Source organism: Sceloporus undulatus, chromosome 2 (assembly GCF_019175285.1).
Source record: "Sceloporus undulatus isolate JIND9_A2432 ecotype Alabama chromosome 2, SceUnd_v1.1, whole genome shotgun sequence".
Classification (NCBI taxonomy): domain Eukaryota; kingdom Metazoa; phylum Chordata; class Lepidosauria; order Squamata; family Phrynosomatidae; genus Sceloporus; species Sceloporus undulatus.
This window is the reverse complement of record NC_056523.1, coordinates 117,330,584-117,357,775: the sequence shown is the minus strand read 5'-3', so window position 1 is coordinate 117,357,775 and position 27,192 is coordinate 117,330,584. Positions and strand designations below refer to the sequence as shown.

At 40.1% G+C, this 27,192-nt stretch overlaps 1 protein-coding gene across 1 annotated transcript in view; it reads left to right on the top strand.

The window, feature by feature from the left end:
- Positions 1-5,779: 5,779 nt before the first annotated feature.
- The window catches only part of LOC121920391 (teneurin-2-like), an 89,804-nt gene continuing 68,391 nt past the window's right edge, over positions 5,780-27,192 (top strand). Inside the window, exons 1-2 of the mRNA XM_042447526.1 lie at positions 5,780-5,814; positions 21,066-21,374. Coding sequence (XP_042303460.1) covers positions 21,149-21,374 — 226 coding nt within the window. The 5' untranslated portion in view covers positions 5,780-5,814; positions 21,066-21,148. The remainder of the gene's footprint in view (positions 5,815-21,065; positions 21,375-27,192) is intronic.

Genomic DNA, 27,192 nt, shown 5'->3' with positions numbered 1-27,192 from the left:
ATACTACTCTACATTGTTCAGGAAACACCAAGACACTCCAGAGAGGGCTACAGGGTTGTTACTCCTTCCATGGAATTTCTCTGAGACTGAAACCCTGGTAGAAGTAAGTATCAGTATTAGCTGATGCCTGCAGCCAGCGATGACAATGTTATGCCAGTCATCACCAGCAGCAAGCATTTCTACCTGTGTAAAAGGGAAGAGGAGCAACAACAGGCTTCTTGTTGTTATAGTTTGTCTCTGATCAGAGATTCTGATGTGCAAGCCACATGGGAGCTGTGTATATTTTCATGCTGATACCTCCAAGCTGAGCTTGGAGACTGAGAACTAATGGGATTAGTGACAGTTGCAGAAAATGCCTACACTTATTGCTTCTTCTTTCTTGTAATTTTTCCTGGTTACTTCTTGTTTAGCATTACAATGCTATATATGTCATGGAGTAAGCCATAAGAAGCAGAACTAGAAATAAATATACCACAAGCATTTAGGCAGTGGTGACTGCAGAAAGGAATACCATTGCTTGAATCCTTGTAAGCAGGGCTTCTATATCTGTAGGCTTGTGCTTGGCTTCACTGTGGGCCTGTCCAGAAAGGGGGAAAGTCCCAAGAAGTATTGAGACTTTCCAGTTCTTTTTGTTTCTGTTTTATCTGCATATTCATGGTTTTACATCCAAACTCTTTCTCGAAATCTCCCAGGTTTCTCTCACTTCCCACTTCCCATTCTTCCTCCTCCTTCCCACTGATCACATTTTACATCTAGACTCAGGCAACATTTCAGAAATTGATTTTCACCAATTTCCACTGAGTCTTTTTAAAATTATTGTTCAGGAATTACATTCAAAGTCTTAAAGTGCTTCAGCAATATTGCACTAGTTTAACATTTGGATCATTTTCTTTTATTGCTAGCATTCCTCTTTCCCTTGTTTCATCTCAACTGAATCCAGGTTCTTTTTTTTTCCTTTTTTTAAATCACTATGTTTCTTAGTAGTGGCCACCTTAAACACAACCTGGAGAGGTATTTTTCTTTTCTGGAAATACTTCGTTAATTTAAACTGACAGGAGTGTGGGTGGTAATTAAAATCTTTGGCAATGTCGGCAATTCACAGAGAATACTTCACAATAGGGAAAACATCCTGTAGGTCTCCAAAATAAAATTAGTTTGTACAATAGCAGAACCTGGGACTTTCAGAGAGATTTTTTCTTGTATGAAAGGGCCTATATTTGAAAATACTATTTTTCCTGCTTTCCACTTATCTTCTGAATATAGCCTTAAACAAATGAAGGAAGGGTTCAAGATGAGCACAGGTACTCCTACTTTTTTTTTTTAGGCTATCTTCTTTAGACAAGATGGGATTAAGAGTTTCAGGATGCCCAGAGAGAAACTGACCTGCTTCATCCTTTTCTGAAGCAGCTTCCTCATTTTGTAATCCAAATCTATCACAAACAGAAAATGATTTTTGATATGGGCTGCAAGGAACAAGCTGCTTCCATTATGACTTAGCCCTACCCTGAGCCAAGTATGGACAGGGGGAAAATGTATGTGAGTTCTCCAAACATTTTGCAAATGTTTGAACAGAATGCTCACAGATATTCAAACGTTTATGGGCAGAATGCTTGTGACCATCCATTAGAGAGCAGAAATGTACTATCTCTTCCTGTGTGTCTTAGAACCAGCAACATACTTGACACTATTACTCCTGAATTCACTTCTAAAGTATGCAGTTGACATGCTTCATCATGGATTTCATATTGGTCTCAAAACAGAGAATTCAAGAAAGATTTTTAATGAGAACTTGGGTCATAGAATCATAGAATTGGAAGAGACCAGAAGGACCATCCAGTCCAACCCCCTACTGACCCATGAAACTTCAGTTGAAACTCTCTCTCAGCCTGACCTAGCTCATAAAGCTAGTGGAAGGGAGAAGTGTACAGTAAGTCCTCCATATTTATGGATGGAAAGGAAAGAGAAAGAGTTGCATGCATAACTGCCTCCTCCTGGGTGATGCTGTGCAGGTAACAAGAAGCAGAGGAGTTAGCAATGAGAAGTAGATAAATTGAAAACATTGAACTATAATATAGACTCAGGGCCTCAACACACTGGCATAAAAAGCTGACCTTGGGGTTGAGTGGGGCTATGGCATCTGCACACTGGCCACCTGGATGCCGCCCCCACCACCACCTGCCTGACCAGACAGCGGGTGGCATCACACCACGTCTTCAGCAGAGCACATACATGCACTGCACAAAAAAGTGGTGCCCTTTCTGTGGCAAATAGGAGCCGCTTTTTGTGGAAATGTCAGATCAGGGCTGTGGCATGTAGTTGCGGCCCCGATCCGACGATGAAAGAGCCCCATAGCGGTGGTCTGTTCAGCCCCTGAATGTAAAAGAGACTTTAGAGAAACTGTTTAGTGGAGGAAGGAACTATAGAAAGAAGAGGGATTGAATGACTGCTTCTGTATCCATTCAAATTAGCTATACTTGCCTGTGAACAAGGGAGAATGACTCCAGGTTGGATACTCCATTTAGCATTATAATAATATAAATGAGGGCATTTCCTATATTTTCAATTACACAAAAGTAACAGTAAATAGCATGTCAGTATTGAGTAATTTGATGAGCTATTATAGTAAAAATAACAAGTGAAGACCTGTTGAGCTTTCAGAGTAACAACTAGCAAAACGAGTTTCTTCTACAACTTAACATTCCAAGCTCTACTTGTATAGAATTTCAACCTAAAGTGTCCAGCCTAATTTTTAATGCTTATTGCCTGGCCTTACTATGATTTTTAGGACACATACATTTCTGGTTGAAATTTGATAGTTGATAATTTTTCTAATTAGCTGTACTTCCATAGAAATGTTCTGATCACTTTGTAAAATATTCTAATGGCATACAGAAAATTTGTTATTTAAATCCCAAATATATAATCATCTTATGTCCGCAAACCCACCTAGCATGCCCATAATGTAAAAGTAATTGGGTGATCAAAACCTGATTCTGTTAGAAAGTGAGAAAGAAAAAAGAACAAAACCTTCTAAAGGTACTCAGATCCATTGCATACTAACTGGGCTACAGTTTGTAGAGTGGACACTGAACACCTCGCTACACCCAATGCTCAGGCACCCCGTCTAACATTACAGGCTATGACCAGGTTCTTCTGAGAAGATGCAATGGCAGAGGCAGATATGGGGCATGTGGGACTGTCTGATCTTCCAGCTGCTGCCGTGGAGTTTCCTAGAAACTACATGGCAAACACCTGGTCTTTTGTAGACAGGTAAGGCCTGTTTGGGCTGGGATTAAGCTAGATCCACTGGATCTGTGTCCAGTCTGTTTGATACTGGCCCAGGGCTAATGACCTGCATTGTCCAGACAGTATGATGTGAGGCCAAGGGGAGCACATGCCCCATATCTGTCTCTGCCAATTTGGCCTGTGGTACATGCCCAGTTATAATAAATAACAGGTACAAATAAATAACAGTAATTTTCAAAATTTTGAGTGGAGCTTGAGTGGATAGAGTGAATATTTCAAGTTTGTTTTCCCTGCCTATCCCCACAGATACATTGCTCTGAAATTTACCTGAATGATGGGAATAGTGCCTTTGTGATGGCAGGAATACTGCCTTTCTTTTAATGAAAGTTTTTCTATGCATTTTTTGGAAAAAAATTCATAAGTATTATGTCAATACATACAGTAATATACTGTATGATTAATTTAATAATATAGTATTACTGTATGTATTTGTTAAATATTGTCACAAATACTGTAAATTAATTTGAGTTGGGCTAAAATCTGTTTAAGTGAAAAATCTTGTTCTATTCCAATTTAATTTAAAATAGTTGGCAGGATAACTTGCAATGTGCTGTACATACAGTACATACTGTACATACAGTATGTATGTGCACACAATTTCTGGTTATTTTGGCTGCATTACACCCAGCTTTAACTTATTAATTTAACTTATTAATTAAAGTTCTAGAAGATGAATGGTACAAAAGGGAAAATATAGAAAATGCTGGATAGATTTGGAATTATAGACCCAAACATTTTGCTGTTGGCTGTTGGCACATGTCTTGAAAAGCCTGAAGCTGTTATATAATCTTACTGGGTTTAACCCTTCTCACCTTATTAGAACTCACCTCCCATATCAAACTGAGGCTTGGTTTGCTTGTGACTCTGTGAAGCTACTTATTCAATATCCTCACCTACTGATTTAGTAAAATAACACAGTAGCTTTTAGGTTTGTCAGCTTCCTGTTCTGACAGAAAACAACTATGTGAAGCTCAATTAAAATTATGGGCAAAACGCTCTTTTAATGTTGTTTCCTGAGCAGAAACTTTTATGCAAGCACACACAAATGTGTGAATTTTGAGCAGAATAAATGCCAAACTTCACATATACTTGTCAGTCCAAGATTCTCATTGTCAGGATTTTCCAACACTCAAGAAACACACACACACACATTTTTTGATATAACAATTCATTTAGTAAAACTGTGGCCATGTGTCAATGCAGGACCAGATCCCGAGCCAACTACTTAGGATTCCTAGGCTAGCTAGGATGTAGTTGTGGGATAAGTTACTATGGGGGTCAACAGACCACCCCTTTGGAACAGCCTGCAGCTGTCCATGTCCTTGCCAGATTGGGGCCATGGCAACTACATGCCATGGTCCTGATCTGGCCTTTCTACAGCACCAAAAAAAAAAAAAAAAAAAAAGCCACAAAAAGTGACTCCTTTTTGCACTATGGAAAGGGTGCCCTAGCCATGGCAGCAGTGGCTTTTTGGCCCTCCTTTGGTGCAGCACATTTAAACACTGTGCCAATGAAGCACTGTGATGCCCCCACTGTGTGGTTGGGTGCATGGCATGACACTGATGTGGGGGTGGCTGGTGTTCATACACCATGCCCCTATGTCACCCCTACACTAGTGTATAACGGTGGTCTGTAGAGGCTCGAAGGCCCGGTTCAGACAGGCGTGATAGGACACCCTTGTCAAGTGCAAGGGGTGGCGCTTCTAGACGCCCCTCGCACATGACAAGGGCGGCAAAATGGCAGCACTGTGTACAGATGGGCACCGCCATCATTACGTGACAGACGCCTATGTCCACATGTCACGCCACCATTATGACGTCATGAGTGTGCCATTGGCACACTGCAGCATCATAATCGTGCCGCAAGAAGAACCTGCTTTTTGTGGGTTCTTTTTGGTCCATGGGGAAGTCCCGCGGTCTGGAGGCTGTGGCTTCCCCATGGACCAAAGCTAGGTTCCCGGAGACCACCATTTTTGGATAATCTGTCCCGCACCTAAGATAACATTTTGTGTTTGTGTGTGTACTTTATTTTGTAGCTATAATAACTCATTGATATATATGAATAATCTTTCCATACCTAGTCTGAAGTTGCATGTATACTGTAATGCTTCGTACTTCTATTATTTTCTTCAGCACATAAACATTTGAAGCACAAATATATTAAGTCTAACAAACTGTGGATTAGTTAAGTGGTTGTATAATAATTAAGATAGCACAATGCAAAACAAAAAATAAAAGTGTGGGATTTCCCCCCGTTTAGGAATTCATTTTCTCCTTCATTAAAGATTGCAGTTGTCCATTACTCTGTGTGTGTGATTTCCCCTCCCTCTTTTTTTTTTACCTTTTGCTTTCTGAAAGTTTTTACTGCCCGCTTTGAAATGTTAGGACAAAGGGTCACAGTAGGAAGTTGTGTAATGTCTGACAAAGTTTTGTGTGCATAAAGCACTGAGAATTCAGAGTAACGAAGTTAATGGTTTATGTACACCCAAGGAAACTTTTATACTCAAAGGTAGGCGGAACAAAGCTCCATTTACTTGTATAAGAAACAACTTCAATCTTTCTTCTATTGAAATCTAGGGCTTTTAAACCTGTCTTTGAAATTATTTTTGGATAAAGTTCTGGAAATGTGTAAATTATCTCTAACAATCCAGCTTGCCAGATTATATACTCTATGATGTATTACACGGAAAATAAATAGAAAAGAAAGTGCAGTAGATGGATCAATTAAGCACACAAAGTCTTCTACTGAAGATTTCATGAGCAGATCCCAGTTAATACAGTCTGCCCTCCATAGCTCTGGATTCCTTATCCACAGATTCAACCATCCACAGTTTGAAAATATTTTAAAATATATATAAATTCTAAAAATTTTGCCATTTTATATAAGGGAAAGCAACTTAATACGCTATCGTATTTAATGTGGTTTGAGCATCCACGGATGTTGGGATCCGGGGGGATTTGGAAGGAGAGGGTCCTGGAATCCAGTGGATATCAAGAACTCAATTTATGAGTATATCAGCCTTCTCAAACAGCTAGATGTTTCAGCTCCCTGACACAGAATTTCCCAGTCTACAAGATTTCCAGTGTGTCCAACTCAACATCAAACTATTCTTGTTATGGGGAATTTCCCCTGCCAATCCACTTTCCCATCAGCCAGTTTCCTCTTCTCAGGCTTTTTGACTATCTCTGCCAAGACACAGAATGCCCTTATTGTGAAACTTGTAAAACTAACATGAGAAGATCCATGTCCTGTTAGATATATGGTTTCTATTTATATCTATGCTTTAATATAGGTGCCATAGGAAGGGAAATCTGGGCCAGGACCAGTGGAAGGGATTAAGTATTTTTGCTTTTGACATACTGCAGTTCTGATGAGCTGTTTGCTGTTATTTGGCTTGAAATGGAAGCTGCAGTGTCTCTTAGATTAAGGTTCCTATTCTTTAAAGAAGTAATATTCTACATGTTATTGCAAGGAAAACAAGATGCCCTACAATGCACCCCTCCACCCCCAGTATCTAGGCATGAAAAAGGGCATTGATGAGTGGTAGATAAAAAGGCTATTTTGGCTTAGAATGTATTACACATTCTTGAGAAATGCCTTCGGAGAAACTACCATTTTGTCAGTGAAGTAGAGATAACCTGTCAGATGAGTGACTTGGTGTTAAACAGGAAAATAAATAATGAGAAATTAGGCTTAGGAATTGTCATAGATCGGTAAATATAAATAAACCATCATTTCCCCAGATAATATAGTGCATGCTTCAATTTGATGCTGAACTGGGTATCTTGTGTTCTAGTTCTCTTAAAAAGTAAAACACACACATTTCAAGATTGATAAATAGCCTGAAGCTTTGTCTCTCCCCTTTCCCTGTCCCATTTCGATGATTTGCCACACTGTTGTACCCCCCTCCATCCCTTACTCTTAATCATGAATCTCCATCCCTCCCTCTAGGCACACTTATTTTGTTAGTCATTCATTGTATCTTTATTACTTTTCTATGCTACTATTAACTAGTCCTACTCTCTCTCCCTCTCTTCTTCTTCCTGCTGATCTGTCAGTTTACTAATCCAGACCTCTGTCACCTGTCTTTACTCCACATGTCTGAGTCCTTTGGCCTATCTATCAGATAGTCTACAAACTATGCTTGATTAACATTTTATTTCTCTGCTTTAGCATATATCTCTCAACTTCTACTTTATTCAGTAGAGTTTGGATACAGTTTGTTGTTGTGTACCTTCAAGTCACTTTTGACTTTGACTTAGTTAAATTAATGCTAAAGTTGGTAACTAAATTCTAAATGCTAAAGTGAATGCTAAAGTTGGCAACAAAGACGAATAAAAAATTGTTCCTTAAATTATGAACAAGAAACAAAGCAAGAGAGCATCTGCTAGAATTCTATGAGGCCAACAATCTATTCACTGCAAATACCTGCTTCATACAACTAGATAGGAGACTGTACACCTGGACATCATCACAAAAAACAGATAGACTACATAACTGGAAGTAGAAGATGGAGAAGCTCTATCCTTGTAGCCAAAACCATACCAGAAGCTCACTGTGACACAGACCATGAACTGCTCATAACAAAAAATCAGAGTTAAGCTGAAGAAGAAAGAAAAAAAATCATTATACCAAAATATGACCTGAATAACATTTCAAATGAATTCAAGGACAATGTATGAAACAGATTTGAACTATAATTGACCAAGAACCTGAGGAACTGTGGACAGAAGTCAAAGATATAATTAAGGATGAATGCAAGAAAACACTAACAGTGGCCAAAAGATAAGAAAAAATTGGATGACAGATGAAAGACTTATATAAAAGAAGACAAGGAAAAAAAAAAGAAGAAAAGCAAAAGCAAAGGGAGATAGGAACAAAGCCAGAAATATGAACACAGCTGACCAACATCTGACACATAAGGATAAGGAGAAATAATACAATGACCAATGCAGAGAAATAGAAGAAAACAACAAAGAGGGAAGAACAAGAGACCTCTATCAAAAAATCTGAGAAATTAAAGCCAAATTCAAATCGAGGGCAGGGATACTCTATTGAGAAAAAAAAGAACATAATGCAGGAACAAGAAGAAATAAAAAGATGCTGGACACAATACACAGAAGAGTTATATAAAAGAGATGAGGGAATGAATGATATTTGGAATGAGCAGCCATATGAAGATGAAACCTAAATTCTAAGAAGTGAAGGAATGGGGAAAAAATAAATCACCAGGAACAGATGATATCCCAATTGAACTGCTACAATGCTTGCAGACAGATGCAACAGACAGTGCTAACTGAAATATGCCAACAAATGTGGGAAACAAAGTGGTGGCCAACAAACTGGAAACACGTTATATACATACCAATCCACAAGAAAGGAGATACAAAAGATAGCAGCAACTATAGGACAATACCACTAATCTCACATGCAAGCAAAATGCTCAAAATTCTGAAGCATAGACTCCAAACATACATGGAGAGGGAAATCCCAGAGGTGCAAGTAGGATTCAGAAAAGGAAGGGGCACAAGGGACCACATTGCAAACATGTGATGGCTAAGGGAGCACAGCAAAGAATCCCCAAAAAAGAATCAGCATGTGTTTTATAGACTACAGTGAAGTATTTGATTGTATAAATCATGAAAAGCTATGGAATGCACCCAAAGGCATGGGGGTGCCACTACATCTGATAGTCTTGATAAGGCCACTGTCAGAACAGAATTTGGGGAAACAGCATGGTTGCCAATAGGCAAAGGGGTCAGGCAAGGCTGCATCCTATCACCCTATTTGTTTATATGCTGAAAACATCATAAGAAAAGCAGAATTAGAATCAGAAAAAGGAGTGATGAAGATAGGAGGAAGCAACATTAACAACCTAAGATATGTGGACGACACCATAGACATTCAAGAATTGAAACAATTAATAAGGAAGGCCAAAGATGAAAGTGCAAAGCCAGGTCTGATGCTGAACATAAAGAAAACAAAAACAATGACCACAGAAGAAATACACATATTCAATCTAGACAGCAAGGAAATTGAAATAGTTAAATAATTCCCATATCTAGTAAGGGAGACTGCAGTCAAGAAATAAGAAGAAGACTAGGAATGGGAAGGGCAGCTATGAAAGAACTGGAAAAGATACTGAAGAGCAAAGACTTACAACTGAGCACTAAAGTCAGAATTGTTCAGGCCACTGTATTCCCAATTACCATGTAAAGATGTGAGAACTGGATAGTAAAGGAAGCAGACAGAAAGAAAATCAACTTATTTGAAATGTGGTGCTGGAGAACAGTATTTAGGATACCATGGAGTCAAGAAGACAAACAAATGGGTTTTTGAACAGATCAGATCAGGGCTCTCCTTGGAAGTAAAGATGATCAAGTTGGGACTATCATACTTTGGCCACATAATGAGGAGGCACGGATCACTAGGGGAAAAATGCTAGGCAAGGTAGAGGGTAGAAGAAAGAGAGGGAGACCACAAACCAGATGGATAGACTCAATTAGGGGAGTTGTGGGCAAGGGCTTGCAGGATCTGGGCAGGGCAGTGGAGGTTAGTGATTCTTAGAGATATCTCATCCACAGGGTCGCCATACCAACTTGAGGGCAACAATAACAAAGATGAACCTATCATGAGGTTTGCTTGGCAAGATTTGTTCAGAGAGGTTTTGTTTTTGCCTTTCTCTTAGCCTGAATGAGTGTGACGTGCAAAGGGTCACCCAGTGGGTTTCCATGGCTGAGAGTGGATTTGAAGCCTGGTCTCCCAGAGTCTTAGCCCAACATTCAGCCCATGATGGCTCTCTCTCCATAGACTATTTCTATGCAATCATACAACTGATGGGAGGAGGCTCAAATGACACACAGATAGTTAAATGTGATTTTAAAAATATAAATGGAAAGAATTTGGGGAGAAAAGACAGTGGAAAGGGATGGAAATATTAGGATATGACTTGGGACTAGGCATAAACACTAATTTAAGATTCATAGATTTAATAAAATTTAGAATCAACATCTATAAAAAGCACATTCCTGTGTAGGTAATGAACACCATAGTTTGTTTAATTGTTGTGAAACTTTCTAGAATATCTGCTGATTGGCAATGGCACCAACTATGAGTACAGCATTTGTTTGGCAATCTCTGTTCACCTAAATGAAGTACAGTACCATACAATTGCCAAGTAGCAGCGGACATTCTGTCAGGGTGATCCACCAATGTCACCATAATGTGTTTGTCAGTGCATAAAAATATTGCATATGGATTTTTTCAGTCTTGTGGTGTTACTATACTTCACATGCTGCAACTGCAGCATTTCAGACATCAGAGGAAGGTGAGCAATCAAATGGAGGAGAAGCTCATATAAATATAAATACTATATAAATACCATATGGTACTATTATATATCATATTATAGTGTGATACAAATACAGTATTATATTTAGTATATTAATACTTTAAAAGCTTGCAACTGAAAGTACTATTTTGTTGTTACAGTGAATTGATTGCAGAGTCATTTATATGTAACTGTCTTAGTTTCTCCTATTTTTAAATAAATTAATACATTTAGGCAATCATGGTCAAAAATTATTTTCCTTGTTGTTCAACAGAAAGCATTATCTAGTGATATGAATCCATTATCCGAAATAATTAAAACAGATTTAACAATATTGTGTTAATTATGCAATGATAAAATAATTTATCTACCTTAACAACACTATAGCAGCAGATAATTGTTCTTTTTACACAAGAAAAAGACACTCATAAATTAATACTTTTAAACTCTAATTTTTGTTTTATCTCTGTTGTTTTTTCCATACAACTCTCTGCAGAAAAGTTTTAATACTTGTGCTTCTAATTTCTATGAATATTTCTCGCATAGCGTAAAAATGCCAAAATCACAGCTCAGTGTTTCAGTTAAGAAATGCAGTGAAGTGACTAAATGTCAGACTCATAGGGTAAACATACAGTCAGCCCTCCTCATAGGCAGGCTTGCCTTCCATGGCTTTCAGCTTACATGGAAGGCAAACCCCAGCAGAAGTAATGGGGCACACACCCACACTGCAGGTGCAAGCATGTAACCCATGATTTTCTATGAAGCTTGAGCATACGCACTTTTCCCCATACGTGGGGGTTGGGGGTTGGGAAGAGATCCCCCACATATGTGGAGGCCACAACTTAGCTACTGATTCTAAGTTTTCACCCTCATTCTAGCTGACAGCATATTTTAGTACTTCAAATTTACATTTTGCTGTACAATTCACCCAGAACAAGACCTAGAAGATACAACATTTTATGGCAATACCCACCCCCATGTTTCAGCTACCTTCCATGTACATTTTTATGACAATAAAATAACTAAGACATTTCCCCCCAACAAATAGGTTTATTTTGTCATGGGGTTCCATTTTGTTCTCACCTACTATAATATTTTGGGATGATAAATATTCCATGTTGTTTTGTGGATAGAATGTGATGCAGGAGAAAAACTACCCCCTTCACTGCTCAGATAAGGAGGGCTGTAAGTGAACACTCTCTTGATCTTGTTGAAAGAGGGACCAAGAGAGATAATAATGTCATGAGAGACAGAGGTGGACCTGATGAAGACATACATAGATGCTAACCATAGAGCAGGATCTAAACAAGTTTGCACTTCATCAGTTATGCTAAAAATGCACCTAAAGAGGTGGAATAATCTCCACTGAAGTGGCAAGGATTAAAATTGTCTTATTGTGCATCCTAGTTTAGGGCAGTATTAAAAGTTAGCAATCCAGGCAGTCTAGCTTCTTTTTCTTTGCTGCTAGATCTTGCCAACAAGATGAAGCTGAAACGCAACATGAAAACAAGACTACATTGGAGGCAATCTGACAACATGATACTCCTCATTTTTTTGGTGTAGTATTCTTTTATCTATGAAGAAGCAAAACCTAAATGTTCAGCTCTGTTTTTAATTCACCTTTGCCATTCATTCATTCAACAGAAAACGTTCCTTTTCCTTGCCAATAGTAATAGGCTAACAACAGGGAAAGTAGCTTTATTTACTTTCATGCTGGCAAACCTAGGACTGGGCTGATTTTTTTTGGGGGGGGCTCAATTCTCCTCATTATACTTGCAGGAGCTAATGAGGGTGAAAAGCCTCCTGATGTTGGGAAGGGGTTGCAGACATTCTGCTGGGGATGTAGCTTTCTAACAATTAGACAATATGTGAAAGTGTTTTCTCTCCTTCCGTCTTTCACAGTTCCCAGTTTTGTTTTGTTTTTAAAAGTACTATCCTGTGGTTGGCTGCAATGGGTATGCATTTACCCAATAGCACAGTGTCATTCCTGGAGTACTCCTGGAGAGGAAGATGGCTCAATCCAAAGGGCAAAACCAATTGCACTTTTAAAAGTTATCTGTCATTATTATTATTATTATTATTAAACTTTATTTCTAAAGCGCTGTAATTATACACAGCGCTGTACAAAGTCAGTAAAATTAAAGAGTATATAAAAGCCTGCCCAAGACATACATTCTAAGATAATAACAATTAAAAGAGGAATAGATAAAATTACCATATAGAAAAGAAAAAACAAATTAAAAACATCAAATATAAAACAAATCACATCACATCAAATATTATCAGACAGCCAGATGACAATCACAAATTCCCTGAGAACGCTTCCCTAAACAATATGGTTTTCAGCTCAGCCTTAAAGCTGGTTAGGGAAGCGATGAGCCATGCATGCAGAGGAAGAAGGTTCCAGGAATGAGGGGCAGCAAGAGAGAAGGGACGGATCCGGGACGGGGCAGAGAAGATCCTGGGTTGAGAGAGGAGACTTTGGCTGCCAGAGCGGAGAGTGCAAGTAGGGATGTAGGGAGAGAGAAGATTGGTTAAATAAATGGGGGCCAGCCCATGCAGGGCTTTAAAGGTGAGTAACAAAAGTTTGCACCTGATGCGGAAAGGAAGAGGGAGCCAGTGAAGAGAGGACAACAGAGGGGAGACATGATCATAATGGCGAGCGAGTGAAATAATGCATGCAGCTGAATGCTGAACAGAAATTAATGGGTGGAGATGAGAGAGGGGAAGCCCTGCCAAGAGGAGGTTACAGTAGTCTAGTTGTGAGACCACTAGGGCATGGACCAGTGTCTTTGCGGTAGAAGCTGAGAGATATGGACAGATTTTGGCGATACTATAGAGAAAAAATCTGCAGACTTTGGCTGTAGTCTGGATCTGAGGGATAAATGACAAAGAGGAGTCAAAGATGAAACCAAGACTGTGGGCTTCCTGGACTGGCTGGATAGAGACGTTATTGACAGAAATAGAAAAGGAGTAGTGAAGTGTGGGCTTAGGAGGGAAAACAAGAAGCTCGGTCTTGGACATATTGAGCTTCAGACGCCGATGGTGCATCCAGTGGGAGACAGCTGTTAAACAGGATGACACTTGCTGCTCTAGCTCTGGCGAGAGATTAGGGGTGGAAAGGTACAGTTGGGTATCATCAGCGTACAGGTGGTAGGAGAAACCAAAAGAACTGATAAGTTTGCCAAGGGAGAGTGTGTATAAAGAGAACAGAAGGGGACCCAAAACAGAGCCCTGAGGAACTCCAACAGATAAGGGGACAGAAGACGAGGTCTGACCACCCGAGACCACTGAAAAAGATCGATCTGACAAGTAAGATGTGAACCAATCGAGAACAAGGCCCGAGAAACCAAGGTCAGAGAAGTACACTATAGGAGACAGTGGTCCACGGGGTCGAAGACCGCACGACAGATCGAGTAGAACAAGGATAGAATAGAGGCCATTGCCTTGGCCCGCAAAAGATCATTCAGATCTTAGTAAGGGCCGTCTCTGTGGAGTGCCGTGGGCGAAAACCAGACTGGAAGGGATCCAGAATGGAGTTGGTTTCAAGAAAACTCAGACAGCGTGAATAGACAATTCGTTCCAACACATACTAGCCAAGGAAGAGGGGTTGGAGAGAGTTTTTTTCAGGATAGGGGAAACTAAGGCATGTTTGACAGACTGAGGGAAGGAACCCGAAGAGAGAGAGAGATTAAAGATATAGGAGGGAGTGTAACAAAAGGGGCTATAGAGATTGAAAACGAGAAGGAAGTGGGTCCGAAAACAGGTGGTAGGTTTGGATGAGTTCAGCAGCGAAGAGAGTTCTTCCAAAGAAAACGAGGAAAACACGAGAGTTTATTAGTAGGAGGGGCGAGGAGATTAAGGTGGAAGCCAAATCAAGATGGTTAACTCAGAAAGAATGGTAGTGATCTGTTAATGAAGTAATTGGCGGAAGTCGAGGGAGAAAATAGTGGGAGAGATGGAGGGAGAGAGGGTTTTAACAGTGTGTTGAAACAGGACACAAGCGCTGCGGGTGCCTCTCATTGGCGCAGATCAATGATTTGAAGTAGTCTTGTTTTGCCATCGACATGGCGCATGAAAGGATAAAAGAACGAACTTAAAAATGATAAAGTCGCCCACTCCCTGGACTTTCTCCAGAGACGTTCGGCTGCTCGAGAGCAGGACCGAGAAATCTAACAGTGGGAGTGATCCAGGGCTGAGGTCCGTCATGAGGACAGAGGAGGACACGCACATAGAAACTGGGGCAAAGCTGTCAGAGTGAGAGAGAGTAGAATTCAGGAAAGACATAGCTGAGTTAGCAGAGTCCCCAAGATTGAGAGTAGCGAAGATGAGTCCAAGGACTGAGTGAGATGGTTAAGGTCAGAGAATGAAGATCGCAGACTGGCGGAGGCGGTATGATGGGAGGTGGTGAATGTAGGAGAGTAAAGGAACAGTGGTGATGGTCAGATAGTGGAAAATCAGAAGCCGAGTAGTCGGACACGACACACTTGGAGGGGAGAACTATGGCCCGTTACAGATGGGCTTAAAGTACGCCGGAGCATGTACTAGGTTAAGACGGGGTGATGCTTCTGCAACCCTAACCCTAGTGTGCGCTGTGCGCGACACAAAATAGCGCAGCCGTTCCAACAAGCGCCGTCATCGATACGTGACGACCGCACCGCTCGAAACGAGGCGGCGCGTGTTGTGACGTTGGGGTCGTGGCAGGGACGCCTAGGACGCCCTTTCCGCACCCCAGAAGGAGTCCATTTCGGAGCTCCCTTCCGGTTTGTCCGCTGGGCACACTTCAGACGGTTGTGCCCAGCGGACCAGGAGAAAAAGGGGCCAAACAGCCCCTTTCTCCTTCTCCCCGCCACCGCCGGGGTTCCTTGGGGCTTGAAGCCCCAAGGACACCCCTTTCCAGGCTGGGGGGAAGGGGCCTTTTGCTGATTCCCCGCAGCCGGAAAGCGGCGGATCGGGGCTTCAGTGGCTGCCGCTCTGGCCGCTGAGGCCCCGATCCGGCGGGAAAAGGTGCGCCTACAGGCCGCCCCAAAGGGGCGGTCTGTAACCGCCTAAGTCAAGACCGTGACCAAGGAATGGGTGGAGGGTTGGAATGTGGCTGAGACCGAAGGAAGATAAGAGAGAGCTGAACGGAGAGGTTGAGGAATTCTTGGGATCGTCAAGGTGGATGTTAAAGTCACCTAAGATCAGGAGGGGGACAGTATCTGAAAGAAAAAATGTCAACCAAGACTCGAAATCGGTGAAAAACTGAGACGCTGAACCGGAGGACGATAGATGATGGCAACCCGAAGTTGCACGAGGAAAAAAAGAGTCTAAATGGAGTGTAATTCCAATGAAGAGAGTAATAGCTGGGGGAGAGGAGAGAGAACCTGAAACTCGCGGACTTTGATAATAAGTGCCGACCCTCCTCCGCAACCCTCAGGGCGGCCCGTGTGGATAAAAGGAGCGAAAGCCAAGAGAAAGGGCAGAAGAGGCAGCGGTATCGTGGGCCGGAAGCCAGGTTTCAGTGAGGGCGAGAAGGTACATGATTGTGATAGAAAAAGATCATGGATCGCCGCTGCTTTGGGGCAGGGACAGTGGCAGTTCCAGAGCGCAAGAGAATGGGAGTTGCGAGATAGGAGGGGGCGTATGGGATAGATAGGAGAAGGAGAGGTGCAAGGAGCCATGGGGAAAGAGCGTTTGGGTGACAGATGGCAGGAGAAAATGAAGAAAAGAAAGAGCAGAAAAAATAAAGGTGCCGTCCAACAGTACTGGATGGATGGCTGACAATCCCAAGACAGAGGGAGTGAGAGAGGAGAAGGGTAGCTATAAGAGCCTCTGGACGTCCCAGGTTCTAAGGATGAGGGAGGGAGGGATGCTGACGGGGATGCTGCCCACCTCTCTCTCTGCTGAGCTGAAGGTGCTGCTGCTACTTCCAAGAGTCCCAGAACAGTGGGAAGAGGAAGGGAAGGTCAGCCTTGAGGAGAGGTTCCTCTCAGGAGGCAGGCTGGCTGGTATTCACAAGGGAGGAGGGGCTGAGACACATGCCCTTTAAGGGAAAGTCAGGCCCCCACTCTCTCTCTGCTGATCTGGAGATGCTGTGCTACTTCCAAGGCGTCCCAGAGGCAGGGGAAGAGGGAGGGAAGGTCAGCATTGAGGAGAGGTTCCTCTCACAAGGCAGGCTGGCTGGTATTCACAAGGGAGGAGAAGGCTGAGTAAATGCCCTTTTAAGGGGAAAGGCAGGCCCCACTCTCTCTCTGCTGAGCTGGAGATGCTGCTGCTGCACTTCCAAGGAGTCCCAGAACAGTGGGAAGAGGGAGAGAAGGTCAGCATTCAGGAGAGGTTCCTCTCAGGAGCGCGGCTGGCTGGTATTCACAATCTCATCCATTCTATTGTAAATACACGGTCCATCTGAACACTTTCTGGTATATAGAGGACCTTGGAGTGCTCTTTGGTTTCAGAGGGAACAAATGATCTGACAAATGTGGGGAGCAGAGGTCAAACCTGCAGCATTCTCATATGAAAGACATGAGTTAGGGCCCGAACAGACAGGCCAAAATAAGCTGCTTCGGGTGACTTTGGAGGTATGCTGTTTAAGTATTCATGCATCCTAAGAGCCGGACAGCCGCACCAAAGCCACTGGAGGACTGGAGCACAACTTTGACACAGCTTCTGGCCTCTTAGATGCATGTGTCATTTAACAGCATACCTCCAAAGTCACCCGAAGCAGCTTTATTTTGGCCTGTCTGTTCAGGCCCTTAGTTACCATGAGGAGGAGATCGAATTCTAGTGTGTATTTTTCTTATTGTGATTGTATTTGTTTTGCTTTACGATGGCATACATTTTAAAAATTCTTCAATTTTTGCTGATCATCCTTCATAGAACATTTCTTTGCAAGTGCACTACAGTTTTACAGTGACACTTAATAACAGTATAAGTACAGGGTCTTGACTGTCATGTTTGTGGAGTAGAGGGGATGAGGATCAGGAGGCAGCTTAAGCCAAAGAGGCCATTGCCTTTGCTTTTAATACATTTATATTTTCCTAGACTAGATCCCTCTACACTGGGTATACAGACTTCTAAGCCACTTTATTCTATTCAACTGAGCAGCCCTATTAGCAATATCTACTTCATGTGCTTCAGGCTAAGGATACAAAGATTCTCCTTTTCCACAGGGAAGATGTTTTGACACATCAAGGTCGTGGTCAAGAACTTTTTTTTTTTGTCCTCTGTCACAAAAACAAAACAAATCCATTTCCCATCCACAATTTGGGCAAACCTGGTTAGTTGTTGTTTTCTTTTGTGAAGCAAACCATTCTCACAAACACACATCCAGCTAACACAGGATGGGCTGGTTTATTAATAAGAAGTAAACAACCCATCCAAAGTTTCCAATATTTTAAATCCAAGCAGCAAAGCAGTTGGAGCTATGTAACATAATTGTCCCGCTTCATTTCTGCAAATGTAAAATATTTCTTGAAAATGACAGAATATCTTTTTGCCATGCTTTAGGGGAGAAAAATGTTTCTGTTTTCTCATGCTTTTGCTGTTGCTAAGTGCCATAACATCCTCTCAACATGTGGTGACCCTATGAATGAGGATCCCTAAATTAATTTATCATAAAAGAGCCCTGCTCCGCTCTTGCCGCCTCAGGGCCACGGCTCCTTGTTCGTCCCTCCCTCTGTTGCCGTCTTCCTCTTTCCTACCTGCCTTCTACCCTTGCCCCGCTTATTTTCTTTTCTAGAGTCCTTCTTCTCCTGATTGTCAAAGTATGACAGTCCTAGTTTATTCCTCTTTCCTTCTAGGGGCTCGATTTCCCCTGAACCCATTTCTTTTTCTTTTGGCAGCTATGATATCCTCTTACATTCCTACTTCTATCAATACAGTATGTGCACTGCAGAATAATCCAGTTTGACACCACTTTAACTGCCATGCTCCGTGCTATGGATTCTAGGGCGTGTAGTTTTGTGAAACATTGTCAGAGAGCTGTAGTGCCACAACAAGATACACTTCCCAGAATTCCCTAGCATTGACCCATGGCAGTAAAAGTGGTGTCAAACGGATTATTTCTGCAGTGAGGATGCAGCCTAATCTGCTAAAGCTTGGCACCACTCGGCAATTGTTTGGCTGTGGAAATGCCAGAGGATATTAGGCCTTGTCTGTATCATAAAGAAATAGTCACAACTAATTCCTATGTCAGGTACACTGAAGATGGTTAGCAGTTTCTCTCTGCTGGTTTGAAGACCCCTGTATGACTTTACCAAATTTCCTGAACTACTGGCCACACATGGCCTTAAGCAGTTTAAATGTAGGTAAGCAAGTAGCTATCTGGAGTCTAGAATCCCAATTAACTCTTGATTATTTGATGTGCACACTACTGGGGAGTAACATGTGACCTACTTTTATAATCACTTAGGCGCGTTACAGACCGCTCCCTTTTGGGCGGCTGTACGTGCAACTTTCCCCAGGATCGGGGCCTCCAGTGGCCAGAGCCCAGATCTGCGCTTTCCGCCGCGGGGAAGCGCAAAAGGCCCCTTCCCCGTAGCCCTGGAAAGAGGTGTCCTTGGGGCTTCAAGCCCAAGGACACCCGCGGAGCGGGCGAAGCTTCAGCGAAAGGGGCCGTTGGCCCTTTCTCTTTGTCCATGGCGCAGCGTCTGAAGCTGCGCCCAGCGGACCAAACCAGGAGGAGCTCCAAAAGGAGCTCCTTCCGGGGGCACGGAAAGGGCGCCCTAGGCGCCCTGACGCCCCAATACGTCACAACCGCAGCCGCCTCATTTGGAGGCGGCGCCGTCATCACATATTGATGGTGGCGGCCGTGTGGAACGGCTGCCGCCATTGTGCGCCACAGCGCGCACTCGGGTTAATGCAATGCGGAAGCACCACCCCATCTTAACCCTAGTACGCGCTCGCGCTTACATTTCAGCCCGTCTGTAACGGGCCCATGTTATAAAAATAATTCTTGGAGTGGCCTGATTGATACATTAAATTACCGAACCTTAAAGTATATACTATTTTCTTTCTTGTTTTCTGAAAGATTTGTCACCATTAACGTACGAGTTTTTCATAATTTTCACTTTAGTTTGTGTGTGTATGTAATACCAATCATTTTTTATCTACTATCCCACCATTTGACAGCTCTTGGGGAATGAGAGGCTGGTTTTGATTATTTTTTTAACTTTGATGTTTAAATTTTATATTTGAAGGGTTTTAAATATATTTTTACAGTTTTAATTGTACATTTTATTGTTGTTTTTTATACAGTATATGTTGTTAGCCTCCTTGGGTCCCACTTTGGAAGAAAGGCGAGATAAAAATAAAATCAAGAAATCACGAATCTAATGTTTAGTTGTAATTGGAATCTATTGATTTGGGTCCTGTCCTATCCTTTAAGCATCAGAAAATAAGCTGGATCCATTTTCTATTCAACAGATCAGATATTTGAATATAGTGATCATATTACTTTATAACCTTTTCTTAGGGCAAAAAGCAAGGTTTCCAGACTTAGGGCAAAAAGCAAGGTTTCCAGACTTTGCATCATCTTTGTTACTCTTGCCAGTAGATATTCCAGCTTGTCAATGTTGTTTTTAAATTATGTTGTCCTAAATGGGATACAGTATTCAAAGTGTGATGAAAGCAGAGTTGAATGGGACTGTTAGTTCCCTTGATCTAGATATTATGCTGCTAGTGATGCAATGTAGAATTGCATTGGCTTTTTTGGACACTGCATCATGCTGTTTTTTCATGTTAAGCTTATGTTTTTCTGTAATATTTGACTCTATTGATGGCACAACAGTACCTTCCACAGTAATCATCTGCCCCTGATTACTTGGTCTGCCCTTTTTCCAAGCTTCTCAACAAAACTGATATATGCTTTTTAAAAAATAATGGTAGGCAAGGGTGTTGAAAATAAAAGATGCTGAAAGGAAATATAGTTGCTTCTGCAGAATGTATTAAGAATCACTCTTTATGCTCTATTCCTAAATTCTCATTGTGAACATTACTCTAATCTGTGCATTTCATGCAGTGCTCTGCATTTCAATCTGCCTGAAATGAAGAGGAAACAATTAAAGCTACTTAATCCTGGTTTTCTTTGTGCTGTTGCAGAGCATAAACTAATATCTCAGAGTCAAAGGACAGTGATGTTGTTATCATTGTATATGCATACATGAAAAATTGCAGTAGTTTATTTTATCAAACATTTCTAAATTGTTTAATAAAAAAGATAGTTTTAATAAAATGTAACTCAAGCAGTTAGAGAAATATCCCTGTGTATTTGTTTCCACTGTGCTCAATTTCCTATCTATATGTTTAAGGAATTTATATCTATGAATCCTGAGTTGTTTGTTGTATTTTTTTTTTGTACTCTGATTTAATTAGTGAATTAAAAAGTGTAAAATTTCAAAACAAAAATGGATGTTATTCATTATTTTATTTTTGTTTGTTTGTTTTTTAGGTGGTAAAGTGACCAGTCTCAGCCTTAATACTTCAGATCAGAAGGGGAGGGGGGAAGATTAATTTTTTCCCTGACCCAGAATTATGGATATAAAAGACCGAAGGCACCGCTCTTTGACTAGAGGTCGGTGTGGGAAGGAATGTCGCTATACAAGTTCTTCACTGGACAGTGAGGACTGCAGAGTGCCTACTCAGAAGTCCTACAGTTCAAGTGAAACACTGAAAGCTTATGATCATGACTCCAGAATGCACTATGGAAATCGAGTCACTGACCTAGTTCACAGAGAATCAGATGAGTTTCCAAGACAAGGTATGTTTTAAGGCTATAGTATTTTTGGCCAGCTATACTGCTTACACTAAGTCTTCATATGGTGATTCTGCATTTTGTTATTTGGAAGATATATTTAGCTGTGACTTGACAAAGCGGTTTTAGCCTCCGTTGTGATGACAAGCTGTTAATACATTGGTTTTAGACACATTCAAAAATGCCTTTTTGTACCAACACTTTTTAACACAGGAGGATTAATAATTCTTAGTGTTAACTAGCTGTCATATTATCATATTTCTGCTATGACCAAATGTTACAACCTTGCATTATGTCACCAAGCTTCATTACATGCATAATAGAGACACTCTTACTGCTTATTTCTTTGTGGGACTAGCTGTACTGCTAAGATGAGTAAAACATTTTGATTAGCTTGTGGTAATAATCACTTATAAGGTACTTTATAATTTTGCCTTTATTTTTTGCTGAATTGAATTGAAATGTGAAGATTTACACTTTCCCCTAATACCGTTTTGTCAGCACAGTTGCCTTACATTTAATTTCATTAAAAAAAAATAGAGGGTGGAGTTTGATCTAATTACTTTCATGTTTAATAGTAATTTGATAGTACTTCACCACGACCCAAAAGCTCACATTAAATTTGAGATTGACACAATTTCCTACTACATGAATTTATAAAATTTCCTTTAGTGAAAAAACATTTCATTTAAACAGAATATTTTTACTTCAGACTTTAGGAAGAAGTACAGTTCTCTTTGCTGTGCTTATACTTCTGTGAGTGACAATTCATTATGATTCCATGTCAACTTTTCAAGGTGTGAATTATTCAAACACAGTAAAACAGATTTGTGCCATGAAAAAAGTTTTAGATGTCCTTGCTATTTCTGGATCTTCAGTATTATAGTGCCAGAATTCTGGTTGTCTGCATCCTGGCACTGAGCTTCTCAAGTATACAATGATAATATGGAATTCTCATAAATCACCTAATCCCTTTGTGAGACATATCCCAAGGAAATTATTTTTAGTGTTTCCCTTAGTCTATGACAGAATGCATCTGACACAATATATTTCCTTCAAATATTGTCTCTCCAACAAAATGAATCCACTGGCTTATGAGATTCCATTTCATGAAATAATACTTGTTCAACATAGCTTTTAATTTTACCCCACTGTAGCTGTATAACACATTTGATGCCTTAATAAGAGTTCACATCAGAGCTAATCTATCTCATTGTTATCTTCCTGAGATCTTACTTCTTTCTTGTTCAAGTTAAAAGAATCTCTTTAGACCTATTAACATTAAAGCACATATGTGTATTGAATAGATGTTTCCTCTGTCATTCCACCAAGGAGTTCAGAATGATTTTGTCCAGCCAGTTTCATTTTGTGTTGCTTATACAGCAAGACAGTGACTTGTGTATGAATTCCAGGGCTTATAACTAAGTAGGTATACGTATCTGAAATTCCCTCCAGTCAGGCACCATCCACTTTATTTACTTTACCTCAATGGCCCTTATAGAGTTTCTGTTGTCATTGTGCTTCTTAAAACAGAACAGATGCTGTTACCGAAGTGAATAAATTCACAGAGGCTTGCTTAGCTTCAGAATTGTACTAGAAATGTATGTTTCTCAATAAGTTTGAGTTTTAAAAAAGCTTGATACAGCTTTCTTCTGCCTTTATGAAAAGATTGTTTCATCTTACTCACGATATGCAATAGTCACATTTTTTTCTATTTGTTATCTACATTAATATATATGATACATATACTTTAGTATATATGATTTCCTGTTACTGAATTATTTTCCTGTGGACCTACACTTTATTTCTGACCCTACTCATGTGTACTTCCTTTAGCTATTTATTTGCACTTTGAATAAAACAATAAATAATTTTGTTTTAATTATTTATGTTTTCCTGTCTATTACCAGAGGAATAACTTCTTGTTCTAAATTGTGTACATGTTCTTGAATGTATGGGTGGAATTAACTGTTGGTATGACAAGAAGATATCTATTTTCTTGATAGTTTTCATCAGGTATTTTTTTTTTGCCATTCTGCAAAATATGGATATGAAAATAGGGATATGAAACTTGTGATATTTCCTGGGGAATAAATTTCTCAAAAAGGGGACAGCACTAATCCTTGCATTGTCTATCATTTATACAGAATAGGAATACCTGAAGTAGTATCTCTACTAGTAATACTAAAGTTTACAATAAAGGCACTGCTATGGTAACTCTGGCCCAAGACCATTTAGGATTAAATTAAAAATTTAATTTCCAACTATGTCTAGAAATAAAACACAATTCTTCTTGGAATATTTATTCTTAAGGAAATCAGCATGGATTTAAAATGGATATCTCACAATGTAATTTTTGAAATAATTGAGAATATACAGTGTGAGATGTATATAGTTTTGCATTCTGCCTAAATGGCCTCATTATATCTACACTGCAGCTAATTTCCATGTATGAAGCATCTTAACTTAAAAGAGTTGTATAGGGGGGGAAATACTTTTAAAATGTGGGAAATGCAGACCATGGAGCCTCATTCTCACATGTATTCTAGAATGTATGACTGAATTAAAATTACCACAGCATAATAGGCAATGCAAGAGAGGATTGGCTGGGTAAAGGTGGCAAACATTGGCACTAAAAGTTAGTAGGATCAATGACTTGCATAAATTTATAGAAAGGCAAGACTTCTTATTTCAATAATTTTCAACCATCTTATCTATACACCTCTTTTTGAAGGTGCTGAGATGAGAATTGTGATACATTTACAGTGTTTCAAATGAGTGTTCTCTTTACAATAAATTAACAATAAGAGAAGGCCCAGACAGATGGTTACAGTTTGTTTCACAAAAGGAGAGATTTGCATCAATATTGCATTCCAAAAATCTTTAACCTTGGGACAGTCCAACAACATGTGTTCAAAGAAGCCTATGATGTCACAGCCTTTCCAACATTTTGGAGAGGTTTTTCATCATCCGGGACAGTTTCACAAGTGTTAGATACCATTTCTATATTATTTTTAGGGGCCTCTCTTTTGTCAATGCTGATCTTGATTTATATGGGGGAGAGATCCATATGTGTTCCCATGTGGCTTCACACATATCTAAATTTGGTTCTGATTGCTACATTAACCTGGATGATTGATTTTTGCCATAAACAAATTGCACTGAATTTTTGTATATAATGGCTGCCCACCTTGCAGTTCTGCCCCTTGCCCATGCATAATATTTCATAAAAGGTCATAGGACAAGGATAGTTCCTTGCCACATTCTTTACAAAGGATAACATCTGTGATATCTGCAGCCAGTTGTAGTTGACGTGTCTCAGGCTATCTGTCAGAGTCTCTATGCTTATTATTCTCCCTTGTGTAAATAAATTGGCAAGTCTGTAAATGCCACCCTCCTTTCAACCTTTAAACTGAGCTAGTTTGGATGTAATAGAAATGGGCAATTGGGAGAGGGGCTTGTCGCTAGTATATGAATCCATTCTTTCCAAATAAAAAAGGAATGATAAAGGGTTTTGGATCTCTCTTAATATGCTCCATGACTTAATAGAGAAGAGCAATTTCAGCTCAGCCATACTATGCGAGTTTACCTCCATAGATACCCAGCTGATGGAATCTGCTTCCATGATAAGATTGGAGAGTTGGTTTGATTGGAATGTGTGATAATATAGTTTCAGGTCTGGGATCACTAAACCACCTTGTTTTGTGTTAGTGTACTGAACCGATTTGGGGAATGTAGGTCTCTTTTTATTAAATATAAATTCTGTGATCATTTTTGTCAGACTTGGAAGTTGGAGGGAGCTGGGGAAAGAATTTCTGAAGAACTGGATTAGCAGGACCCTATTAGCAGCCAGTAAAAAATGACATCCCCCTTAAAACTAACATGCCTCATAACCACTGAAAACTCATTATTGCTTATTAAGATTTTTTCTTAATATGTTGTAAGAGAACAATTATATTATGTTTGTATCCTATTTATTTTTTCCAGCTGTTCTAGACCACATTTAGCAATTGCCACAAATAATCTTCATCTAGTTCTTGAAAACTGGTAAAACTTCATCTATTTCAATTCCTAGATATTTCCTGTTTCCCTTTTCTCTTTTCCTTCTGCTTGATATTGCTGTCTGCTTTCAGCGCATTCCATAGCGGCAAAGAAGGGCCTTTCTATTACTGTGTATGTTAAACACACAAGGTATTTATTTTGTATGTTAAAATTCAGTTACATGCTCAAAAGTTATAATGCACCTCATCACACTACTAGAGTCTCCCATGAGCACATAGTTAGTCTTACCCTAATATGTAAGGGAAGCTGCTAATTTTCTATTTCCAGGATCTAGAAGATGAAATTATAGAACCCTGATGTACATAAGAAGTATATGAAAAACAACATGTTTCAAATAAACCTCAAGAACATTCTACACTAATGTGGTTCTAATTGGGGGATTTTCCAACTTCTGAAGCAGATATTTTACTAGTCTACTTGTCATTTGATACAAATATGATCTGGAACAACAGATGGCATTAGCATCTGATCTGAACCACGAGAGAGTAAAGTTGCTTGCTCATATGAACTGATTGATTCAAAAGCTCAAGATGGATAAGAATGCATTTAATATACCATCACAATTAATTCATAGAGAGTACAGGATTTGAAGAAAGTACCTAGTGTCTGCCCAAATAATAGGCCAATTAAAATGAATTTATTTGAATGCTTTCAGATTTGAGTGACCAGTTTCTATGATTTCCTATTTTTGAGCTAGCGACTGAGAACCTTATATACCATTTCTCAGTCCTCACCATTAACCACACTCCTCATCAGAGGTAGACTGTGATGGTCTTTGGGAACTGAAATATCTCGAATCCCCAGTGAAAGCTCTTTGTGCAATACATTATAATGGTCTAGCCTCAGGACTGAATGGTGGCAGCCATGCTTATTTGATTAAACAACCTGCCTTCCTAAGCTGCCCAAGACATGCAGCAAAGTAACATGGGAGGGACTGGATCACCTTATGTGGACACCACTGAATAATATAAGACTGTGCTAATGTAGTATCATCTCAAAATCATCAGGAATAAAATGGATGTCTAACACCACAGATTCACTACAGATAATATAATGAGATTTTTTAAAAATTGCACAGTTTAAATATAAAGAATTATTTTGCTCTTCAGAGTATCATTTCTGAATAGTCAAAGATCTTAGGACCTGCTTGTGGAGGGACAATTTCAATGAGCCCAAAAAGAGGCATTCTGTTTTTCACTCTCTGTGTCCTTAAATGCTTTTAATTTTTTTTCAACCAGTAATTTATTAATTATGATTGTTCTGCTTCTTTGGCATGGCAAAACCTGAACAAATTATTAGAAGATTTTTCAAATTCCACATTCCTTCCATTTTGTGGCACAACACATAAGCCCTCCATACTGCCTGAGTTTTTATACTTTGCAAAATAAGAGCAAGGCTTATGAGGTTTTATTTTTGAAAGAAATGGATCTGCAGTTTTGCAAGGGGTGGGTGGGTCCTGGACCCAACATTGCCCCTGGAAGACCCTGTTGCCACTGTGGCCAAAAGTGTCTTTTCCCAGCTGAGAATGGTGTACTAGCTGCATGCCATCTTAAGGAAGGCAATGTGGCCAGACTTGTTCATATCTTAAATACTTCCCAGTCAGCCTACTGTAAAAAGCCTTGGGGGTCTGCCCTTGCAAAATGTTCAGAAGCTACAGCTAATTCAGAATGTGACATCTAAACTGTTTGTTGGCATGTGCTTTAGAGACCACACTCTGCGGATCACAGTCTTGTACCAATTGTGCAAGATTCCAGTTTACTTC